The sequence below is a fragment of the Manis javanica genome, chromosome 15 (assembly GCF_040802235.1).
Source record: "Manis javanica isolate MJ-LG chromosome 15, MJ_LKY, whole genome shotgun sequence".
NCBI classification, from domain to species: Eukaryota; Metazoa; Chordata; class Mammalia; order Pholidota; family Manidae; genus Manis; species Manis javanica.
This window is the reverse complement of record NC_133170.1, coordinates 68,344,403-68,365,718: the sequence shown is the minus strand read 5'-3', so window position 1 is coordinate 68,365,718 and position 21,316 is coordinate 68,344,403. Positions and strand designations below refer to the sequence as shown.

Sequence of the window (21,316 nt, the reverse complement as noted above, 5' to 3'; positions counted from 1 at the left end):
AGAATATAGCCAATGATTCTGTAACATCTTCGTATGTTGACAAATAGTAACTATACAAGTTGGAGTGAGGATTTAATAATATGGGTAACTTGTTGTATACTGGGAATGAATATAAGATTGTATATCAACTACACTTCAATGAAAATTTTTTAAATGTACCCGATTTTATTGTTTAACAGCATCTACTAACATATTACTTTTATTAATATTTTAAACCAACATCTCAAGAGATGCCCCAAGCAGAATTTTGTCCATTTTACTACTAAATGAATAATTATATATTTACTGACTCAAAAAGATTCTCTTTAGGCTAGAAAACCAAAGCAAAATAAAGACTATCAACTCAAATAAAAAATAAAATATTACTAACCTTATAAGTAACTTTGGATATTCTGTTTAGTTGCCAGAATTAAAATGTAATAGCAAGAAACATTTAACCTAAAAAAACTGGAGATAACAGATATTGCAGAAATACAAGCTCAGGCTAACACTTTAAATTGTATTAAACTGTACCAATCCAACAATTGTTTTTGCATACAAATCTTTCAATTCTTTTATACATTATCTTCATTCCCAAAAATTCACTATCAATGTGAAAAGTAGGCCTACACATATTATTTGATAGTAATTTTTAAATGGCTAGAATATAATGGATTTTTGAAGACACATCTTAATTTTTTATAGTAAAGATGTGAAGGCACCTATATCAAATCCAAAGAACATATGCTGAAAATATATTAAGAAGAAAATAATTTAAAATTTTTCTTTTGTCCTGAAAATAAACATTCTCCTAAAAAGTGAAAACTCAGTGAATAAAAGTATCCAATGACAACAACAACTAAATGCATGGCACATCCAGGTATTGCTGGCATCTGGATTTATAATGAGTGAGGAGAATGACAGTCTGTGGAAAGCCACTAATTAACATGCATTAACCATATATCTTACAGGGTGTACAATACTGGTTTCTTAAATATCAATAAAATATATATTTCCTTGATTCTAAGATGCTATTAATTATAGGAGACCATCAACTAAATTACATAAACCATGTTAAGTGAACATGTAAAATGGAAGATATATCCCAATTGCAAAAGCAATTAAAAGTGGTTAAGAATATGTATCTAGAATTAATATAGTATTATATCTTTTAACAGCTTTATTGAGATATAATTTACATGCCATAAAATTCATCCATTTAGTGTTTAATTTAATAGTTTTTAGTATGTTCAGAGCTGTATAACCCTTATAATATATTGTAGAACAGTTTTATCAGCTCCAAACGAAGCCTCTATACCCACTAGCAGTCACTCCCTCCCCTCCAACCTCATCCCTTTCCTCCCCTACAAGCGCAAACCTAGGTAATCACTGGTTTAGTTTCTATCTCTGTGGAATAGCTTGTTCTGCACATTTCATGCATCATGTAATTTATGGTCTTTTGTGACTAGTTTCTATCATGTAACATGTTTTTGAGGTTCATACATGTTGTAGCATATGTCAATACTTCATTCCTTTTACTGTTGAATAAATGCTCCATAGATGTGCCACACTTTGTTTATTCATTCAACAGTTTAGGGACATTTGGTTGTTTCCACTATTTGGCTATTATAAATAATGCTGTTATGAACATCTGTATATAAGTTTCTATGTGGATATGTTTCAGGTCTCCAGGATAAATACCTAGGAATGACATTCCTGGTTTGGTCATATGGTAACTCAATGTTTAAAATTTTGAGGAACTGCCAAACTGTTTTCCAGCACAGTTTGTACCATTTTATATGCTCATCAGCAACATATAAAGATTCCAGTTTCTCCACATTCTTATCCACACTACTTATTGTCTTTTTTAAAATACTCATCCTATGTATTACATCTCAGAGTACAATATTTGATAGAATACTATAGAAAGATGAATTAACCCTTTAACAGTTGATATTTACAGTGGAATATTTCTCCAATAGCAGTGAGAGCTGTGCACTACTCTTCTAGTTTGTATGGTTTCCCTTCTGATGAACAAAAACACTTCAAGTATGCCTCGGATGAGTTTGGTAGTATAATCGAGATACGAGAACAATTTATCCTCTATGAAAGCTAATGTGATAACCAGGAATACCTATGTCATCAGCACAAACCAAAACATGAAAAAAAAATCAGTTTTAAGTGTCCACCATTTTATTCTTTTTCTTTATAGTCCAGGCTCTAAATCATTCACATTTCTGCATCCATCTTTTTCATAACATCCATCCTAAGTACTTTATATAATCACATATCAGAGAGCCTTCCTCCACAATGGTTTTCATTGTTTTCACCCTCTAACAAAACACTGAATGGGAATTTTAAACCCCAGGTAAAAACTTAAGGATGTCTTCATCAGTGATTTCATTTACTAGCTAGGAAATAACACTCCAAAATGCTGAGATATCATTTGATGTTAATTAATTCCCATTAGTTGATTGCTTCAAGGAAGACTACTGATTTAAACTAATATTCTCTGGTCACCTCTAACATATAATAATTTCCACTTACTTTCAGGGCTTGCATCTGCCGCTGCATGGCGCATACTTTTCAGCTGATTTTGTACTCTCTGCAGTCTCTGCACTGCATGAAAGAGCTTGAAAATACAATTAGACCCATTACTTGCTAAGTGTATTGGGTGCTATCATTCACATAGACAATCTATGAAAAATACAAGTTCCACATAAATCTTGTGATGTAAAAGGAATAAATAATAAGAAGTAGGAAATTACTATGTTATATCCCAAAATGTAACTGGTTCTGTCCATTTATTTTCATGTAAAACTTTTTTTAAAAGAGCTTTCAGAAATTTTTCTCTTTTAGTTATTTGTTGAACTTGGTGGTCAAGGAAAATTGCTCATTAAAGAAATACATGCACCAGGATTTGTTTAACTATAACACGGTTTTCTTAATTCTAAGGAAAGCTATCATTTTCACAAATGTCTCAGAATCTGAAATGATGCTAAGTTACCATTCAGCTTGCAGCAATTAGGGCAATGCAGCTTACTGCTGCAGTGAAAGTATTATAATGCCACATCAAGTTCCAAAAGAACCAAACATCTAACTGCCCAGTCAGTAGGAAATGGAGCTGATTTGAATATATTTTTGATGTATAAGTCTACTTAGCTTTAAGATAGATTTTTAATAAAATAAAAGTGATACTTTCTGGCCAAGTTATTTTTTTCTTTAAAGCCTACAAATGTGGTATGGGTGATTTTGAGCTTTTTCATGATTTGTTTATTTGCCACTGGAGTAAAATGTAGAAGATACTGCAATCAATGGAATAAAATGGATGCTCTCAGAGCCCCAGAACCTCAGGATACCTCAGATTCTAGTTTATCAGCTGTTAATCCTACTGCTTAATAAATGTTCTATAACATTGGAACACCATGAGTCAAGCATTGGCCAAAAGACAGTGTGTAGATACCTGATGCACAGAACCCCAAAAGCAGTATTGTTGCTGCTGGTGCCACAAAGTGTGCTGCACCGTGTTAGCAAAGCACAGCATTAACTTCTATAATTTTAAAAAACTATTTTTTCTTTAAAGAAGGAACTATTTCTTTCATCATGAGAATATAAACTTTTATATGGATACCTGATTCTTTTGTTCCTGTTTCTGTTGTGCAAGAAGTTCTTCTCTTTCTTCTTCAACTCGAAGTTGCCTTGCTATTTTAAGCATCTGTTGATGATTCTGAACTGTCTCCACCTACAGTAAGGGAATAAGTAGTACATGTTACTGTCAAGGTTAAGAAAGAAATTAGCATGTCACATGACTCAGACATTCACTTACCATTTTCTTTTGGTAAACAGTACTCCCTAGAGATGACAATAAAGCTCCAGACTCCAGGTTCTTAAAAGTTTTGGGCTACTGTCTAGGGAGAGTCACTTTCCATCAGTGTTATTTGAGTCTGTCTTCAGATGTACACCTATGCCTTGTTTAATCTTTTTTTTAAATTAAAGTATTATTGATATACAATCTTTTTTTTATTAAGGTATTATTGATACACACTCTTATGAAGGTTTCACATGAAAAACAATGTGGTTAGTACATTAACCCTTATCATTGATATAGAATCTTATGTTGGCTTCAAATATACAACACAGAGATTCAACATTGTGGGTGAAATTGTAATATTTCCAGAATATCTCGCCTGGCTTTAGTCCATCTGCATATAATAGGCGTTTGGAGGTGGAAAGAAGTATGGCTTTAGTGCATTTGCATCATTCCTCAGGGGTGGAGAGAAGTTCATCTCCGTATCAATGAATAATTACCTGAGCAAGGAGGGCTTATCTGTAACCGAGAGGAGAGAGAAGTGCCTGTTTTGCTTTTGATGGAGCAGGAAAGAAAGAAACGGCCCCAGACTGCAGTTTGTAAGCAATAAACAGATTTTAAACTTTATTTCTCCCTTTGACTGATTTTGGTTTTTAGAGGTATTTTGCCCCGGAATTTCCTCTCCCTGGACTTACAGTTACCCATATTATTAAATCCTCACCCACTCTAGTGCAGTTACTATCTATCAATGTAGTAAGATGTTACAGAATTATTGACTATATTCTCCCTGTGACCAACTTACATTGTGATAGTGAATTGTGTCCCTTTATCCCCTACACCCTCCCCTCCCACTCACTATAACACCCCTTTGGTCCCTTCTCAGTGTCTATGAATCTACTGCTATTTTGTTCCTTCTGTTTTGCTTTGTTTTTATACTCCACAAATAAGTGAAATCACATGGTATTTGTCTTTCTCCACCTGGCTTATTTCACTGAGCATAATACCCTGCCTTGCTTAATCTTTATCTGCATCCCCACATCTTTGCAAGTCCTTGGGACTTGCAGCCAAAGTCTTACAGTGCTAATTCTTGCCTTACCCTTTTCTTCAAATGTTCAACTCTCTTAATAAGCTGATCCTTTTCTTCCTCCATTGCACTGATATCCTGAAAAGCAGTCAGGAAAACATTATTAGAAAAATTTATCTTTGTCTATAGAATTCAGATAAGGTTTTTATATGATTATGCATCACCATTTTCATCACTTAAAACCAGAGCATTAAGGACAAATATTCTCTTTTGGATGAAAGGCATTTCTATTCCCCTACAAAGGTTCTTTATGCAGGGTAATTTATTTGGCAGCTTGGTGTTCATTTAGAAAAGCAACTAAAACAGGTTATAACATAGCAAGGTAAAGCTGCCAAACAGCACATTTGTACTTTGATTCCAAATATGGGCACATGATTTTTCAAAAATCTCCTGTAATGGAAAGTCGGCAGGTCTAAAAACATGAACAACAGCTGCTCGGTTAAATACCAAACTACATAACCTGCTAATTTTCCATCAAAATTATTTTTAAGGCTATGGTGTTTTCAAGACATAAATTTGTATCTGGTTTTATCAATTAACCAGTCCCTTCCTAAAAATAAAGACTTCAAAAATAAATTATCTTCCTTCCAACTAGCTCTATAATATTTTCTAGTGAAAACAAACAAAAATCCTTCCTAAACCTGAAAAACTGATAGCTTAACTACCATAGTAATACTGAAAGGAAAAATATATATGGTAGTCAATATAGGATTGAGAGAAATAGGCACTATTACTAGTGGTGGTATTACATTGAAGATCAGTATCAAAAGTCTTTAAAAAAATGCATATACCCTATAGCCCAGTAATTGCATATCTGGGAATTTATCCTAATAAGATATTCACGAAAGGTCACAGATTTCTCTGTAAGGATTCTCATAGATGCTAATTATATCTAAATTTGGAAATGACCCAAATATCTAGATTATTAAACTGTAGCACAATACAATAAAATTATTAAAAATTATGCAGAATGTTTAATGACATGAGAAAAATCATGATATGACATTACTTGAAAGAAGAAGATTACAACATTTATGCATAATACCAAGAAAAATATTTAAATATATTCACTAAAATGTCAATACTAGTTATATCTAATGTATTATAATACATAAATGTATTATTTTCTATTTTCTATTTCTTGCTTAATATGTTTTCTATAAAGAATATCTTCAGAAACACTTTGGTAATAATGAAATTAAAATTACAGACTCTACATTATTTTATCATTTTGGTTATTACTCATGTGACATAATGGAGGAATGGAAGGTAGACATCACTCTTCTTTTACACTGTTTTAAGTATCTATCTGTGGGTCTTTCTTCTCTACTAGATGTGAGTTCATCTTTCACTCCTAATATATTCAACAAATTCTTACTGAAGAGGGGCACTGTGACAGGAGCTAGGGATATAGTGGTGAACAAGATAAATAGACACTTGCCCTCATAGAGCTTAATGATAATTGGGAAGACACATTAATTATAAATATAATGAGTGTTATAAAAACAAAATGAATTGGGGGGACTAATCTATCTAGGGAATCAGGGAAGGCCTCCCTGAGGAAGCAACTTCTAATGTTTCCTGATTGAATAAGAAGATAAAGATGGCATTAACAACTCAGGAATTCTAAAATACAGAAATTCATGAATGTGAGAACTAGAAGTATTTAGAAAAGAATTTATATGCCTGGTAAGAACATAAAAATATTTTTTGGAGAACATTAAGTAACATGCATCAACAGCCCTAAAATTTTTTTCATATCCTTTAATAAGCAATTCCATTTCTAGAAATTTATTCTAAGAATCACAGATACCCAAAAATAAATTTATGTATAAGATAATTATAGCATTAACTATAATAGGAAAAAATGAAAACAAAAAAACCCACAAAAATGTTAAAATGTCCACATTGTGGAATATTATTTAGTCACCTAAATCATGTTGCAGAAAGATAAAAATGGAAATATATTCACAATGTAAATGATTTAAAAATATAAAAATAACTATGTACAGTGTGATTCCAAATATATATACACACACACAAGCCTGAAAAGGTATATGACAAAATGTAACAATTGGATAACTTTTTCTCATTTGTTTTCTCTATTTTCTGTAATATATATTATAGAAAGAAGTTAATGTATATATAGTAAATAAAGACCCAGAATATAAACCTTTTTAATCTATGGTAGTGGTCTATATAGTATGTAGAAACTCATTATGAAGTTACCTTGGCCTCATTAATTTCTTTAGTAAAGAACTAGCAAAGGTCCTATAAAAGAAAATCTGCTATTTGTTATCACTAGTTTCCATATAGTCTTAGGACTCATACTGAATTAAGTAAAAATAAAAGTGTTAAATCTAATATTATTCAAATAAAAAAATATTATTTATGTGTTATTTTATTTACCCTTCTTATTTCTGCTGTAGAAAATCTAGATGTCTTGAGCTGCTCACATTCTTTATGCAAAGTTTTAAAGGCTTCCATCAACTCTTCATACTAAAAGAACAAGTTAAAAAATTATACACTAATGACTAAACACAGTAGGCTTTTCTTAATCAGGTTATCTATTAACTTAAAAGTAATTACTTCAATCATTATAGAGGAGCATTAAAAATACATCCTTAAGATGCTCCACATCGCTAGTCATCAGAGAAATGCAAATTAAAACCACAATGAGATATCACCTCACACCAGTAAGGATCGCCACCATCCAAAAGACAAACAACAACAAATGTTGGTGAGGTTGTGGAGAAAGGGGAACCCTCCTACACTGCTGGTGGGAATTTAAACTAATTCAACCATTGTGGAAAGCAGTATGGAGGTTCTTCTAAAAGCTCAAAATAGAAATACCATTTGACCCAGGAATTCCACTTCTAGGAATTTAGCCTAAGAATGCAGCAGCCCAGTCTGAAAAAGACAGATGCACCCCTATGTTTATTGCAGCTCTATTTACAATAGCCAAGAAATGGAAGCAACTTAAGTGGCCATCGGTAGATGAATGGATAAAGAAGATGTGGTACATATACATAATGGAATATTATTCAGTCATAAGAAGAAAAAAAAACCTACCATTTGCAACAACATGGATGGAGCTAGAGGGTATTATGCTCAGTGAAATAAACCAGGCAGAGAAAGACAAGTACCAAATGATTTCATTCATATGTGGAGTATAAGAACAAAGAAAAACTGAAGGAACAAAATGGCGGCAGACTCACAGAACCCAGGAATGGACCAACAGTTACCAAAGGGAAAGGGACTGGGGAGGATGGGTGGGAAGGGAGGGATAAAGGCAGGGAAAAAGAAAGGGGGCATTACGATTAGTATGTATAATGTGGGGAGTGGGGCATGGGGAGGGCTGTACAACACAGAGAAGACAAGTAGTGATTCTACAGCAACTTACTACGCTGATGGACAGTGACTGTAATGGGGATTGTGGGGGGTGGACTTGGTGAAGGTGGGATCCTAGTAAACATAATGTTCTGCATGTAATTGTAGATTAATGATAACAAAATTTAAAAAAATACATCCTTAAATATTTATATAGGGCACAAAAAAGTAGGGGTGCTTAATCCAGTCACTAAATACTTCTCTAACTTCCTCTCTGGGTACTTTCCTAACTCACACTCTATACTCTACTATGTTAATCTTTTTTCAATCTCTGGAATAGTCCATGCTCTCATCTCAAGTCTACACACTCTGTACCCTCTGAGAGTACTCCATGACTTCCTCACCCCTAATGTTGATAATTCCTAATCATCCTGCAGGTCTTGGCAAAGACATCACTAGCCTTAGAAAAGCCTTATCTGGTCCTGTACCTATCCTATATCAGAGTATCATGATAGTAGAGTAAGTATCATATAAAATTAAGTACTTGTCTGTCTCCCTCCATTAAATAGTGAGAGTCAGAAGAACAAGAATCATATTGATTGTATATACTTTTGCATCCCTATGGTCTAGCATAGCAAATAACTGATATAGATGCTGGATAAAAAGTAGCAGAATTAATGGAAAAAATCACAACTCTTATCCAAAAATTTTTTAAAACATTATTTTTTGAGGGTGGTGACAGGTAATTAATAATATTTTCCATGACTAATTATTTCCTACAAACCTGTCATTCATTCAAAAACTCTTAATTCAAAGACAATGTACATTTTTTATTATAGTCTCTGCTAAAAGACTGACTAAATATTTAAGTTATTTTATATATTTACCTCAAATATGCTTCAAGAATAAATATGTCTTAATTACTGTTAATTCTTCTGTTAATTAGTTGGGCATGTTTAATAAAAACTATTAATAAGCTTCCTCTGGAAGAATTAGTTTTTTTCAAATTTACTGATGGGAGAGGGTAAGGAAGGAGGAACATTTCACATTTACACTTCTGTATGTCCTATATTATGTAAAGCCTTCCAAGTGTAGCAGCTGTAGTGGGCTCATTCTGCTGTATTTCTCCCATGACATCTACTATAACGTTTGACATAAATATTTGCATAAACGCTTCAACCCTACAAATGTCATAAGATATCAATATTGCAAAAATACATCAAGAGGGTCATACATCATGATCAAGCGGATTCATCCCAGGGATGCAAGGATGGTACAATATTCGAAAACCCATCAACATCATCTACTATATCAGTAAAAAGAAGGACAAAAATCACAGGATCATCTCCATAGATGATGAAAAACCATTTGACAAAATTCAATACCCATTCATGATAAAAATTCTCCACAAAATGGGTATAGAGGGCAAGTACCTCAACATAATAAAGGTCATATATGACAAACGCACAGCCAACATCATACTTAACAGTGAAAACCTGAAAGCTTTTTCTCTAAGATCGGGAACAACACAAGAATACCCACTCTCCCCACTTTTATTCAATATAGTACTGAAGGTCCTAGCCATTGCAATCAGACAACACAAAGAAATAAAAGGCATCCAGATTGGTAAGGAAGAAGTTAAACTGTCACTGTTTGCAGATGACATGATATTGTACATAAAAAATCCTAAAGAATCCACTTTAAAACTACTAGAATTAATAACTGAATTCAGCAAAGTTGCAGGATACAAAACTAATACAAAGAAATCTGTTGCATTCCTGTACACTAATGATGAACTAGCAGAAAGAGAAATCAGGAAAACAATTCCATTCACAATTTCATCAAAAAGAATAAAATACATAGGAATAAACCTAACCAAGGAAGTGAAAGACCTCTACTCTGAAAACTACAAGACAATCTTGAGAGAAATTAAAGAGAACACTAACAAATAGAAATTCATCCTATGTTCTTGGGTAGGAAGAAGTAATATTGTCAAAATGGCCATCCTGCCTAAAGTAATCTACAGATTCAATGCAATCCCTAGCAATCCCTATCAAAATACCAACAGCATTCTTCATCAAACTGGAACAAGTAGTTCTAAATTCATATGGAACCACAAAAGACCCTGAATAGCCAAAGCAATCCTGAGAAGGAAGAATAAAGCAGGGGGGATTATACTCCCCAACTTCAAGCTCTATTATAAAGCCACAGTAATCAGGAAAATTTGGTACTGACACAAGAACAGACCCCTAGATCAACAGAACAGAATACAGAGCCCAGATATAAACTCAATTAATAGATGATAAAGAAGCCATGGACATACAATGGGGAAATGACAGCCTCTTCAACAACCAGTGTTTGGAAAACTGGATAGTTACATGTAAGAGAATGAAACTGAATTACTGTCTAACTCCATACACGAAAGTAAACTAGAAATGGATCAAAGACCTGAATGTAAGTCATGAAACCATAAAACTCTTAGAAAAAAACATAGGCAAAACGCTCTTGAATATAAACATGAACAACTTCTTCATGAACATATCTCCACGGGCAAGGGAAACAAAAGCAAAAATGAACAAGTGGGACTATATCAAACTGAAAAGCTTCTGTACAGCAAAGGACACCATCAGTAGAACAAAAAGGCATCCTACAGTATGGGAGAATATATTTATAAATGACATATCTGATAAGGGGTTGAAATCCAAAATATATAAAGAGCTCATGTGCCTCAACACCCAAAAAAAAAAATAACCCGATTAAAAAATGAACAGACACTTACCTCTCCAAAGAAGAAATTCAGATGGCCAACAGGCACAAGAAAAGATGCTCCACATCGCTAATCATCAGAGAAATGCAAATTAAAACCACAATAAGATATCACCTCACACCAGTTAGGATGACCAACATCCAAAAGACAAACAACAACAAATGCTGGCAAGGATGTGGAGAAAGGGGAACCCTCCTACACTGCTGGTGGGAATTTAAACTAACTCAACCATTGTGGAAAGCAATATGGAGGTTCCTCAAAAAACTCAAAATAGAAATACCATTTGACCCAGGAATTCTACTCCTAGGAATTTACCCTAAGAATGCAGCACCCCAGTCTGAAAAAGACAGATGCATCCCTATGTTTATCACAGCACTATTTACAATAGCCAAGAAATGGAAGCAACCTAATGTCCATCAGTAGATGAATGGATAAAGAAGATGTGGTAGATATACACAATGGAATGTTATTCAGCCATAAGAAGAAAACAAATCCTACCATTTGCAACAACATGGATGGAGCTAGAGGGTATTATGCTCAGTGAAATAAGCCAGGCAGAGAAAGACAAGTACCAAATGATTTCATTCATATGTGGAGTATAAGAGCAAAGACAAACTGAAGGAACAAAACAGCAGCAGAATCACAGAACCCACGAATGGACTAACAGTTACCAAAGGGAAAGAGACTGGGAAGGATGGGTGGGAAGGGAGGGATAAGGGCAGGGAAAAAGAAAGGGGGCATTACAATTAGCATGTATAATGTTGGGGGACATGGTGAGGGCTGTACAACACAGAGAAGACAAGTTGTGATTCTACAGCATCTTACTATGCTGATGGACAGTGACTGTGAAGGGATACATGGAGGGGTACTTGATGAAGGGGGGAGACTAGTAAACATAATGTTCTTCATTTAATTGTAGATTAATGATACCAAAAAAAAAAGAAAAAAAACCCCTCAAAATAGAAATACCATTTGACCCAGGAATTCCACTTCTAGGAATCTACCCTAAGAATGCAGGAGCCCAGTTTGAAAAAGACACATGCACCCCTATGTTTATCGCAGCGCTATTTACAATAGCCAAGAAATGGAAGCAACCTAAGTGTCTATCAGTAGATGAATGGATAAAGAAGATGTAGTATATATATACAATGGAACATTATTTAGTCATAAGAAGAACAAATCCTACCATTTGCAACAACATGGATGGAGCTGGAGGGTATTATGCTCAGTGATATAAGCCAGGTGGAGAAAGACAAGTACCAAATGATTTCACTCATCTGTGGAGTGTAAGAATAAAGCACAAACTGAAGGAACAAAAGAGCAGCAGAATCACAGAACCCAAGAATGGAGTAACAGTTACCAAAGGGAAAGGGACTGGGGAGGATGGGTGGGAAGGGAGGGATTAAGGGAATAAGGTGGATACAAAAGTCAATACTTTCATACATGATTATAGTTGAACAATAACTGATAACTACTGCACCTTTTGGTGCCACCTGGAAATATAGAGACAGCAAATAAACTGAAGAGAGATTGATATGTGTTTGTGTTTGAAATAATGTACACATTGATATGTATTACATATAGTTTTTAAATACCATTTATGTATTGTATACCTGTTTATTGGTATCAGCCACAGTTTCATCCTGAAGAAACTCACTTGGTACCTCAAGTTTTATTAAAAAATGAGCTAAATATGCTCTTTTCTTCAGTTGATTAATCCTCTGAAGAAGCCAGTGGAGCACTGGGTAAATTACAGGTTTACTTCCAATCACTAGACCTTGACGAAAAGTACTCCTAGAAAAAGAAAATACACACACATATACTCAGGCTTATAAGTAAACCTTGAAAGAGATCATATTCGCCAAACCAGATTTACAGTTTCCTAACTGTTTTCCATGACTACTTTAAGATAAAACCAAAGCTATTCTAAAGTCAGTCTGCACATTAACAATAAACATAAAATTAGGCCCTCAATATGTCACTAGAATATTTGGGAAGATTGTGTTGGAACATAAATTGGTACAATCAGCCCTCCTGCTTCACTTCATTGACTGGGTGGATTTAAGTTATTGTATTTTATCTAGGATGGCAAATAAATGATGAAATGGAATAGTGGATTTGACTGACTTTTTTTGATTAGGAGAAAGAACTGGCCCACTTAAGCCTTGTGCATGACATTCAGTAATGTTCTGAGACTAGTAGAGAGACCAAATATTGCTTAGGAAGACAGATCATAGCCTATGAAAGTTTGGAATAGTAAAGCATAGCTTTAAGAAAGCAACATGTGATCAGAGTCTTACATGTCTGTGGCATTTCCTGGAGGTTTGTATTTAAGGATACCAAGAAGGCTCAACATCCGTTTGGCTGTCTGCTCTGGCATCTCCTCTCTGATATCAACAATTTGCTAACAAAGAAATTGAAAAAATACGTTATTGCTGTATATCTAACAAAGAATAATATTTATACTCACTGACAAAACTGTTCTGCTAGAGCATAACAGGCACTGTGGTCTCTTCATAAGATTAAGTATGGAGGCCTCCAGATCCCAGGTGAAGGTATGTACAAGTCAGATCAGGATTCATACTAAAAATGTCAAGCTTAAAAAAGTCTCCCGTGGAAAAGACCAGTGTACAAGAGAGACACATGAGCTAACTTGCAATACAATAAAACTTTCTGTAAAAGCTTTTCACTCCAGGACCAAATCTATTTATGTTTGGAAGTAGAGAAATAATTGTTAAATAAGGTACAAGCAGATAATTTAATTTTTGAGCGAGTACTATTGCTATTACTTTACAGACATGGAAAATAAGGCCTAGAGAGGTTAAATAATTTGTACAACTTAAAGATAAGTAAAGGTAGGAAATGGCTTTCCTGCCACCCTTTTCATTACAGAGAAAGAGAAAACTCTTACCTTTGGGTCAATCTCAGCCAGAACATCATTGAGAACTTGTAATAGCTGCATTGGCTCCAGGGAATCAAATGTGATTAAATTATAGTTCTTCCTAAAAGGCTCCTTATTGAGATTGTCCACTATGAATTTGATTTGATCACTCATAATTGGGTCTTGTAACTTAAACTAAGGAGTAAAAATACAGAAAAAAATCCTCAATATTGATAACAAAAGTTCTGGAAAAAAATTAGCAATATTTATAGGAAATAGGCATGAAAAGTATAATTCTACATGGCATACAAAATGCTGTGAAAACTAGTTATTTTGTTGAAAGAAATCAGAGTACAAAGACTTTATTATGAATGCTACAGTATATACTGTTAATATTTAATGCCAAATGTTTCTGTATATGCAGCTGGTAGGATAAAAACCATCTGAATTAAGGTGGACAAATGAACAATAAATCCTACCTGCATCTTTCCCATTCAGCTCCCCAACTTTTACCCAAGAGTAAAAATTTGTTAGGCTGCAAGCATGCTTCTAATTATTTGTTATTAGCAGCCCGTATGTAAAAATTAGGAAATTTTTTACATTAAAATCCAGATGTCCAGTTGCTCTTGAAAATCTGTATCTGGCAACCCTGGGCTCAACCATGGCCATACCCAACTGAAGCTGAAAAGAGGCTGTCAGCTTTAGCCTCTTCTGTTTTATTTTGGTTTCCTCAACCAGCATTCTTCACCCATTGATGTTATGGGCTTGGCCCTGCAGACATCAACTTTGCTACCCTGGAGTAATTCAGGCCTATATTTCCTTACCCTTCCGTAAGGTAACAGCCTCAAATTTTCCTGTCTCTGCCTTTCCCAATCCAAATCATTTGTAGGAATCTTCATTGCTTATGAAATAAAGTCCAAACTTCTTATATTTTGAGATATTTTAAGATCCAGTTCAATTTAGCCTTTCCTAACTTTATTTCCGAATTGTTACCTTTCACCCTTTTCCAAATTTCAGTCAACTTTACTAGTACTACTCCCTAAATAGTTTTTCCACCTCTGCCTTCAGTTAATGTTTTCTCCACCTTAAGGCCTTCCTTCCTTTCCCCCATCTCCAGAGATGCAAATTCTAACAGCTTTTTGAGCTCTGCCCTCCAAATTTAAGTTCCTCCAGGAAATCTTCCTCAAGTTAATCCCCAAATTCTGCATCAGGATAACAAGCGCCTTTCAGGCTGACCACATTTTACCTGCCCTGCTCTCCTAGAGTTACTTTTCTAATTTGTACTAGTTACTTATGTACATTTTTTCTTCTCTATTCAACTGTAAATCCATGAGGATATATCCATGCCTAATTACATCTTTGAAAACCCACTACATCTAAAACAGTGACTCCTTCCACTAGACTGAATGAATTGTTCACAGGCCCAAGGCCAGGCAAAACATAAGCTGAAATAGGCTGACAGTGAGAATGATCATAACTTATTTAAAAATTGAGTATCTGATGATTTAATTGCTGAAACAGCTTTATCTAGGTTCCTGGTGTTTCCTGCATGCAGGTATCACTTGTTTAGTATGGGAAGTGGTAGAAATTTTGTAGGCAGTCAATTTTTTAAACTAGCGATTTAAAAAAATTTTTTTAATGAGCTGGTAAAAAAGAAACAAAAATTACTTCATTTCTCCCTAATAGTTTTTAACCATGAAATAGATAGATGCCATTTTACCTAAGACTGATTGAAGTTGCATCCATCTTGCTCTGAAATAGGTTTTTTTAATTGGGTGGGTGGAGCTGGATGCTTAGAAAACATAAAAAATATTTGATGTAATTAGTACTTTAAAGTACAGTAAAGATATTATACTTTCTCCATAATTATACCAAAATTATGAGTAAATATTGTTAAAAATAAGCCAAAAAGACATCAGAAAGGTTAACCAAGTTTAAAAATATGAAATTTCTTGTAAGCTATAAAAGGAAAGCCTTTACATAAATAAAAATCCACATTGCAGATGCAAGTTTTCCATTGTTAGAAATATTTTAAGTAAAAAGTCCACATCATCACTTTCACATATTTAATTTTTAGATGTAAAATGATTTACAAATTATATGATGTATACATATACCACACACACACACATTTTTTTCCCTTTCAAACAAAACAAAAACAAAACACTAAGTAAACGCGTTACCAAGAGGAAATGAAAATAGTTGGGTTCCCCCCCTAGTTAGCCCCCAGCCTTCAGATGGTCACCGGCTAAGGCCAAAGATGTAATGAACGGGTCAGCCATGCGCAGTGGGCTCTGTGCTCTAAAATTAGCAAAAGCAATTATTCTCCTTCTTCAGCGGAAAGCTGCCACACTAATTCACAAGCACCCACAGAAGAACCCGAGAGGGTCGGGGTAAGAATTAAAACCAGGACGTGCGTTTATCTGGCACAACTTGGGACAGAAATGACTTTGCTGGTCCCAGGCTGGCAAGAGCGCGGGACCAGCAGCCTCACAGGATTCCCCAAAATAGTGTCCTCCCCGTGCCCGGGGCTAGGGATAGGGGACAGGGGACCCCACATCCGGCCCAGACACCTCGCAGACGCAGCTCTGGGCCCCAGGAGACTGTTCATCCCGCGGGGGAGGGGCCTGTATCACCCGGAGGCCCGGTAGAGGCCGACCCCGATTTGAGGGTTTAACTGCTACGACTCTACAACTTTCGAGGTGCTGCACTGAGAAGGGAAGGGAGAGGGAGTTCTCTCCTACTTTGGGAATTCTGGAGGTTTCTGACCGGCGGGTTAGCGAGGTTACCTCAAATTCTCCTCAAGAAACCACTTTTCCCCCCGCAGGAGGTGTGCAGGCTCTGGTGGGTTCCTAGAGACGAGCTCCCTGGCAACGGTTGCTACGCCGTGGCTTCCCGTCACTTCCGGCGGGAGCCAGCGCGTTTCCGCGGGGTCCCCTCGGCCTGGGAGCTGGGAGTGCCGGGCGAAATACGCGGTGGGTGCGTAACCTCTGAGCCACTGCTAAGAGCCTAGAGAATTTGGGGTCGTTACCATGGCAATAAACTCTCTCCAACGTGCTGCAGTTTGCAGTTTACAAATACTTTAATTTTTACCACATGTTAAGTGTGTGTCCTTTCATCCATTCATTTATTCACCAAAGGGGTGATGACTTCTCTGAAGCAAGGCCAGTGGGATTTGGGTTGAGAAAGCTTTTGGCTTGGGCTTCAGATTTAGGCTTTTGACAAACGTTTCTCCAAATTAGGTTATACAGTTAAAGAGAGTCGCTGGCAGAATTAAAAGCAGTCACATTCATCACTGAGATTTCAGCTTCTGTGTCACATTATTGGGCCACATCGTACTGGGAATTAAATTTGTTTAAATCCAGTAATTTTTTTAATATGCTAAGAGCTTGAAGAAAAAAAAGCTCCTTGTGGCTTCTGTGAGCCCCTTTTTAGGTACCTGCAGACATGAATGAGGTCCTTCACAGAGTTCACATCCAGTGGGTTAGGCAGGAGGAAGATCTCCATGCCAGATCACAAAGGAGGCTCAGAAATCTACTGAAACAGAGACCCCAGGATTGTACTAGCTGGCCTGGGGGAGACCTTGGTTGCTGAATGGTATTTTGAATCCACTCATATTAGACTAGAAACCAGTGCACTTCCTGATGGCACTGAAAAGAAAAAAAATGAAATTCCTCATACCCTGAAAACTTAGTTTTTCCTATTCAAACATCTTGGAAGAAACCAACTACAGATTTAGCATCAGAGTTAGAACAGCAACAAAAAAAATCCCACCAAATTCTATGTTAGGCATCTCCTATATGCAATGGCACGTGGGAATTATGTAGCCCCTGTCCTCATGGAGCTGACAGTCTAGTGTGGGAAAAGAGACAATTGACTGAGCAACACCAATACAGCTATGATAAATGCTTTCATAAAGTACCCAGTGATGGAGGAACCTAGATGAAGGGTCCCAAGTTTATTTGGGGCTGAAGGGACCATACTATCAGGAGAGGTTGAATTGGGCAAAGTGATGTTTAAGGATCAGTAAAAATTAGCCAAAACAGGAAAGGGGGGATTTTTCAGGCAGAGGAAACAGGACATTCCAAGAGGAGTCCATTGCTGGCTGCCTTCTGACTACTGAACTACCATGTGAAGACACCCTGAGAGTACTTGGAAAGAAACTAAGACCCTTCCCAGCTCATGGATGCTCACAACCAGTTAAAGGAGGCAACACTTAAAACTGGAAAAGCTGAATAATTGAAATAACTTTGAGAAATACAATAAAAAATTTGTACAAGGGATTACATAATTTATTGACCCTGTTGGGTGTGTTAGATTCCCTGGATTGCCTGAATTTGAATCATAGGTCTGCCATTTTGTGGCCTCACATCTCTAAGCTTTCATGTCCTCATCTATAAAATGGCTACAATAATATTTCCTTGAAGGGTTAACATGACGATTAAGCAAAGTGATAACAGGTAAAGCAACTAGAACAATTCCTGACATTGGAAGAGCTAAGAACACTTTTCCTTTTATTTTTCTTCTTTTTAAAAAATGAGACATTAGACTTGCTCCTTCTATTGAGTCTACAGAAAAGGCTAGAGAAGGAGTGGCTTATCTAGTAGTTTTTAGTTCCTCTTCTGCCTGTTGCAGCTGTTACAGAAACACTATACTTTTCATTATGAGAAGGCAATCCTGTGTAAATTCAAATCAGCAGTGGAATTCACTCTTTTCACTCAAACTTGAATGGATTTTATGCTTAGTGTGGTTGCTCTGGAACACAGGGAAGAACCTGAGGCCACCTGGGATTCATATACTGAGAAGTTTATGTTCCAAGTTGAAGCAAAAAAGAGACACAGAGAGGCCTGCACATATTGGGTCCCTGCCTAGCTATAGGGCCCAGACACAGGCCAAGGGAAGACTTGCTACCACTCCCTGATTCGTTTAAGATAAAACTTCGGATAGATTTATTGAGGGGCCCAAGAGGAACCTCTCAGCAACAATTTCACAGCAGTGAAGGCATTGCTGATTACGTCCCAAGTCACACGAAGACTTTTTCTCCTTAAATGCTATGTTGAGTCTTCTTTGTAAACCCACAAAGATGCCTCTTGGCTGAACTATATTTGACATTTTTAATAGGTGAAGGGAAGTCCTAGACACATGGGACAGCCTTTCTAAAAGGTTCCCACGCCTACCCTGACTCTCTTTTTAAAAGTATCTTTATAAAGTATAATTCACATACATATTATAATACACCATTTAAAGGGTGATATTCAATGGTTTTTAGCATATTCACAAAGTTGTGCAACTGTCATCATCATCTTAATTTTCAGAACATTTTCATTACCGCAAAAAGAAATCCTGTATCCTTTAGCCATCATCTCTCAGCTTGCAATTAAAAAACTCAATTTTTTCCCAGCCCCTGGCAACCATAAACTGCTTTCCTTCTCTGTGGATTTGACTTTTCTAGATATTTCATATAAATGGAATAATGTGTGGTTCTTTATGTCTGGCTTCTTTCACTTAGTATGTTTTCAAGGTTTATCCATATTGTAGTACTTCATTTTGTTTTATGGCAGAATAATATTCCATTGTACAGATTTTTGTTCATCCATTTATCCATTGATGGACATTTGGATTGTTTCCACTTTTTGGCTATAATGAACAGTGCTATGAACATTTGTGTACAAACCTCCACTCTCTTATGGATAAAGTATTTCGATTGGCTAAGTCAGGTGAGCAGGGTATGTACTTCACGGATATGGGTGAGTAGTGGGGGATGGCCATTCATTCCTGGATTTGTCTTTTCCTTCCAATTCTTGTTAATTTTAGCACCTTAGGTGCACGTGGTTGTAGGCTACAGGACCCAAGGTGTGGATTCTTTAGCAGTTTTTGGTTGCAACAACATACTGTTGTTGGAATCTACACATTCCTTGCTACCAAAGTACTAAAATTCTCAATCTGCTTCTCACCCAAAGCCCTCTGATAAGAAGATGCTGCTATATGCAAGTATGCTTTCAATGTTCACCAGCCTCCAGTAAAGCAGAGGATGAGAAGAGGTATGAAGGAGGTGAGAGAGAAACTGGAAGCTGCCCTTTCCAAATCCCTTATTTAACCTTGTAGATACTGCAAGGACCATACACAGTTGTGAATTTCTACTGTAGTTATTCGGAGGGGGAAAAAATCACTCCTCGTCAAGTGTATTTTTAAGGGTCCATTTTAGTACAAGATAAAGAAGAAGGAGACAGGTCATCATTTCAAGCAATTGTGAACTCCAAGGATATAACTACCTTCAGTTATGGCTTGCTCTAGGAGCTCAGAGATGTCATTCTTGACACTCTTTCTCCCTCCACCTCTTTGCCTCTCACCCCCAATTTCCTCTGGATGGGCTGCCAGTAGCAAGAGGCTTACATTCTTCCAGCCTACTAACTTCAGTAAAAGTAGAATCTTTTCTCCGAGAGTTCAAGCAAAAAAATTCCCAGGGCCAACATTTGGTCTGAAGTGTGTTAAACCATTCTTGAATCAATTCCTATGACTCTGATGGACATAGTAATAGACTGGGTGAGGGTGGCTCTCTAAAAGGAAGAGCTGGATTCTGTTACCAGAGGCAGAAGTGCAGTGAAATCAGGAACAACAGATGTCCCATACAGGTGGTCAGGGAAGGTAGTTAAATCTTAAAAGCTAGATAAGCAAAACTGGAAGAGGAAGAAATGAACCTGTACTTCTTGTGAGGAGTATTTGTATCAGTATGAATCTTCTCCCTGATTTCCTTCCAGTGGATTATCTTTCTTCAATGTAGGTTTCCACTGTGGACCAAATGAAGTCTTGAAATAACAGCAGACCTGCCAGGTCCCCACAAAAATCCTAGGATGTTGTGAACATAACATCTCTAGCCCCTTCTCATTTCAGAAATTCCAAACAAGAACTTTCCTGTGCAGAGTACAGAAAAGCCAAGCCAATTTTCTGTTTTTAGTATTAAATTTAGACCTTTCATCCTGACCATGAGATATTTCTGGATTCTGCTCGAGTATTCAATGAATGCCAGTTTTCAAGATGCTATCCCATCTGGGGCTTACTCTGCACACTGCCCACTTTATCTCATTCTTTCAAAACTGGGAAAAATGACCCAGACACAGGAACAAATTCGGAAGTGGGTTATTCTGTTATCCATTAATTGTCATTTAATGCCTTTGCCATCTAGGTTACTTGGAAATGAAAGAAATTAAATTTAAATGGAAACCTCAATTGAGTTTTGCAGATATCCTAAATTGTCTCTGCTCTGGCAATTTAATCTTGTGGGTATGTTTAGTGGCAGAATGTGCTTTCCTAAAAGGAAAAAGACAAATAACCTGTGAAATATTCAACTGAATGGATGAGATTCCAGAGGTCTCTGGAATGTGTGCCATTTAGTACATTGGTGTAAAATAGTTTTCTTCGTGGGGTTTATGAGATTAATCAGCAACGTAAAGGAGTAAAAATAATATT

The 21,316-nt window shown here is 36.2% G+C and overlaps 1 protein-coding gene across 21 annotated transcripts in view; it reads right to left on the bottom strand.

Annotated features, from left to right (window-relative positions):
• IFT81 (intraflagellar transport 81) overlaps window positions 1-21,316 on the bottom strand; it is a 252,692-nt gene that overhangs the window by 141,207 nt on the left and 90,169 nt on the right. For 19 of the 21 annotated variants that reach the window (XM_073222918.1, XM_073222915.1, XM_073222920.1 and 16 more), the window contains 7 exons: window positions 13,880-14,044; window positions 13,269-13,372; window positions 12,582-12,762; window positions 7,281-7,370; window positions 4,884-4,949; window positions 3,611-3,721; window positions 2,527-2,611 (listed from right to left, as the gene is read on the bottom strand). In XM_073222918.1, the coding sequence (XP_073079019.1) occupies window positions 2,527-2,611; window positions 3,611-3,721; window positions 4,884-4,949; window positions 7,281-7,370; window positions 12,582-12,762; window positions 13,269-13,372; window positions 13,880-14,044 (802 nt within the window). Of the gene's footprint in view, window positions 1-2,526; window positions 2,612-3,610; window positions 3,722-4,883; window positions 4,950-7,280; window positions 7,371-12,581; window positions 12,763-13,268; window positions 13,373-13,879; window positions 14,045-15,569; window positions 15,642-16,638; window positions 16,821-21,316 lie in introns of those variants that run through there. The other 2 variants (XM_037014303.2, XM_037014301.2) reach the window with 2 other exon arrangements.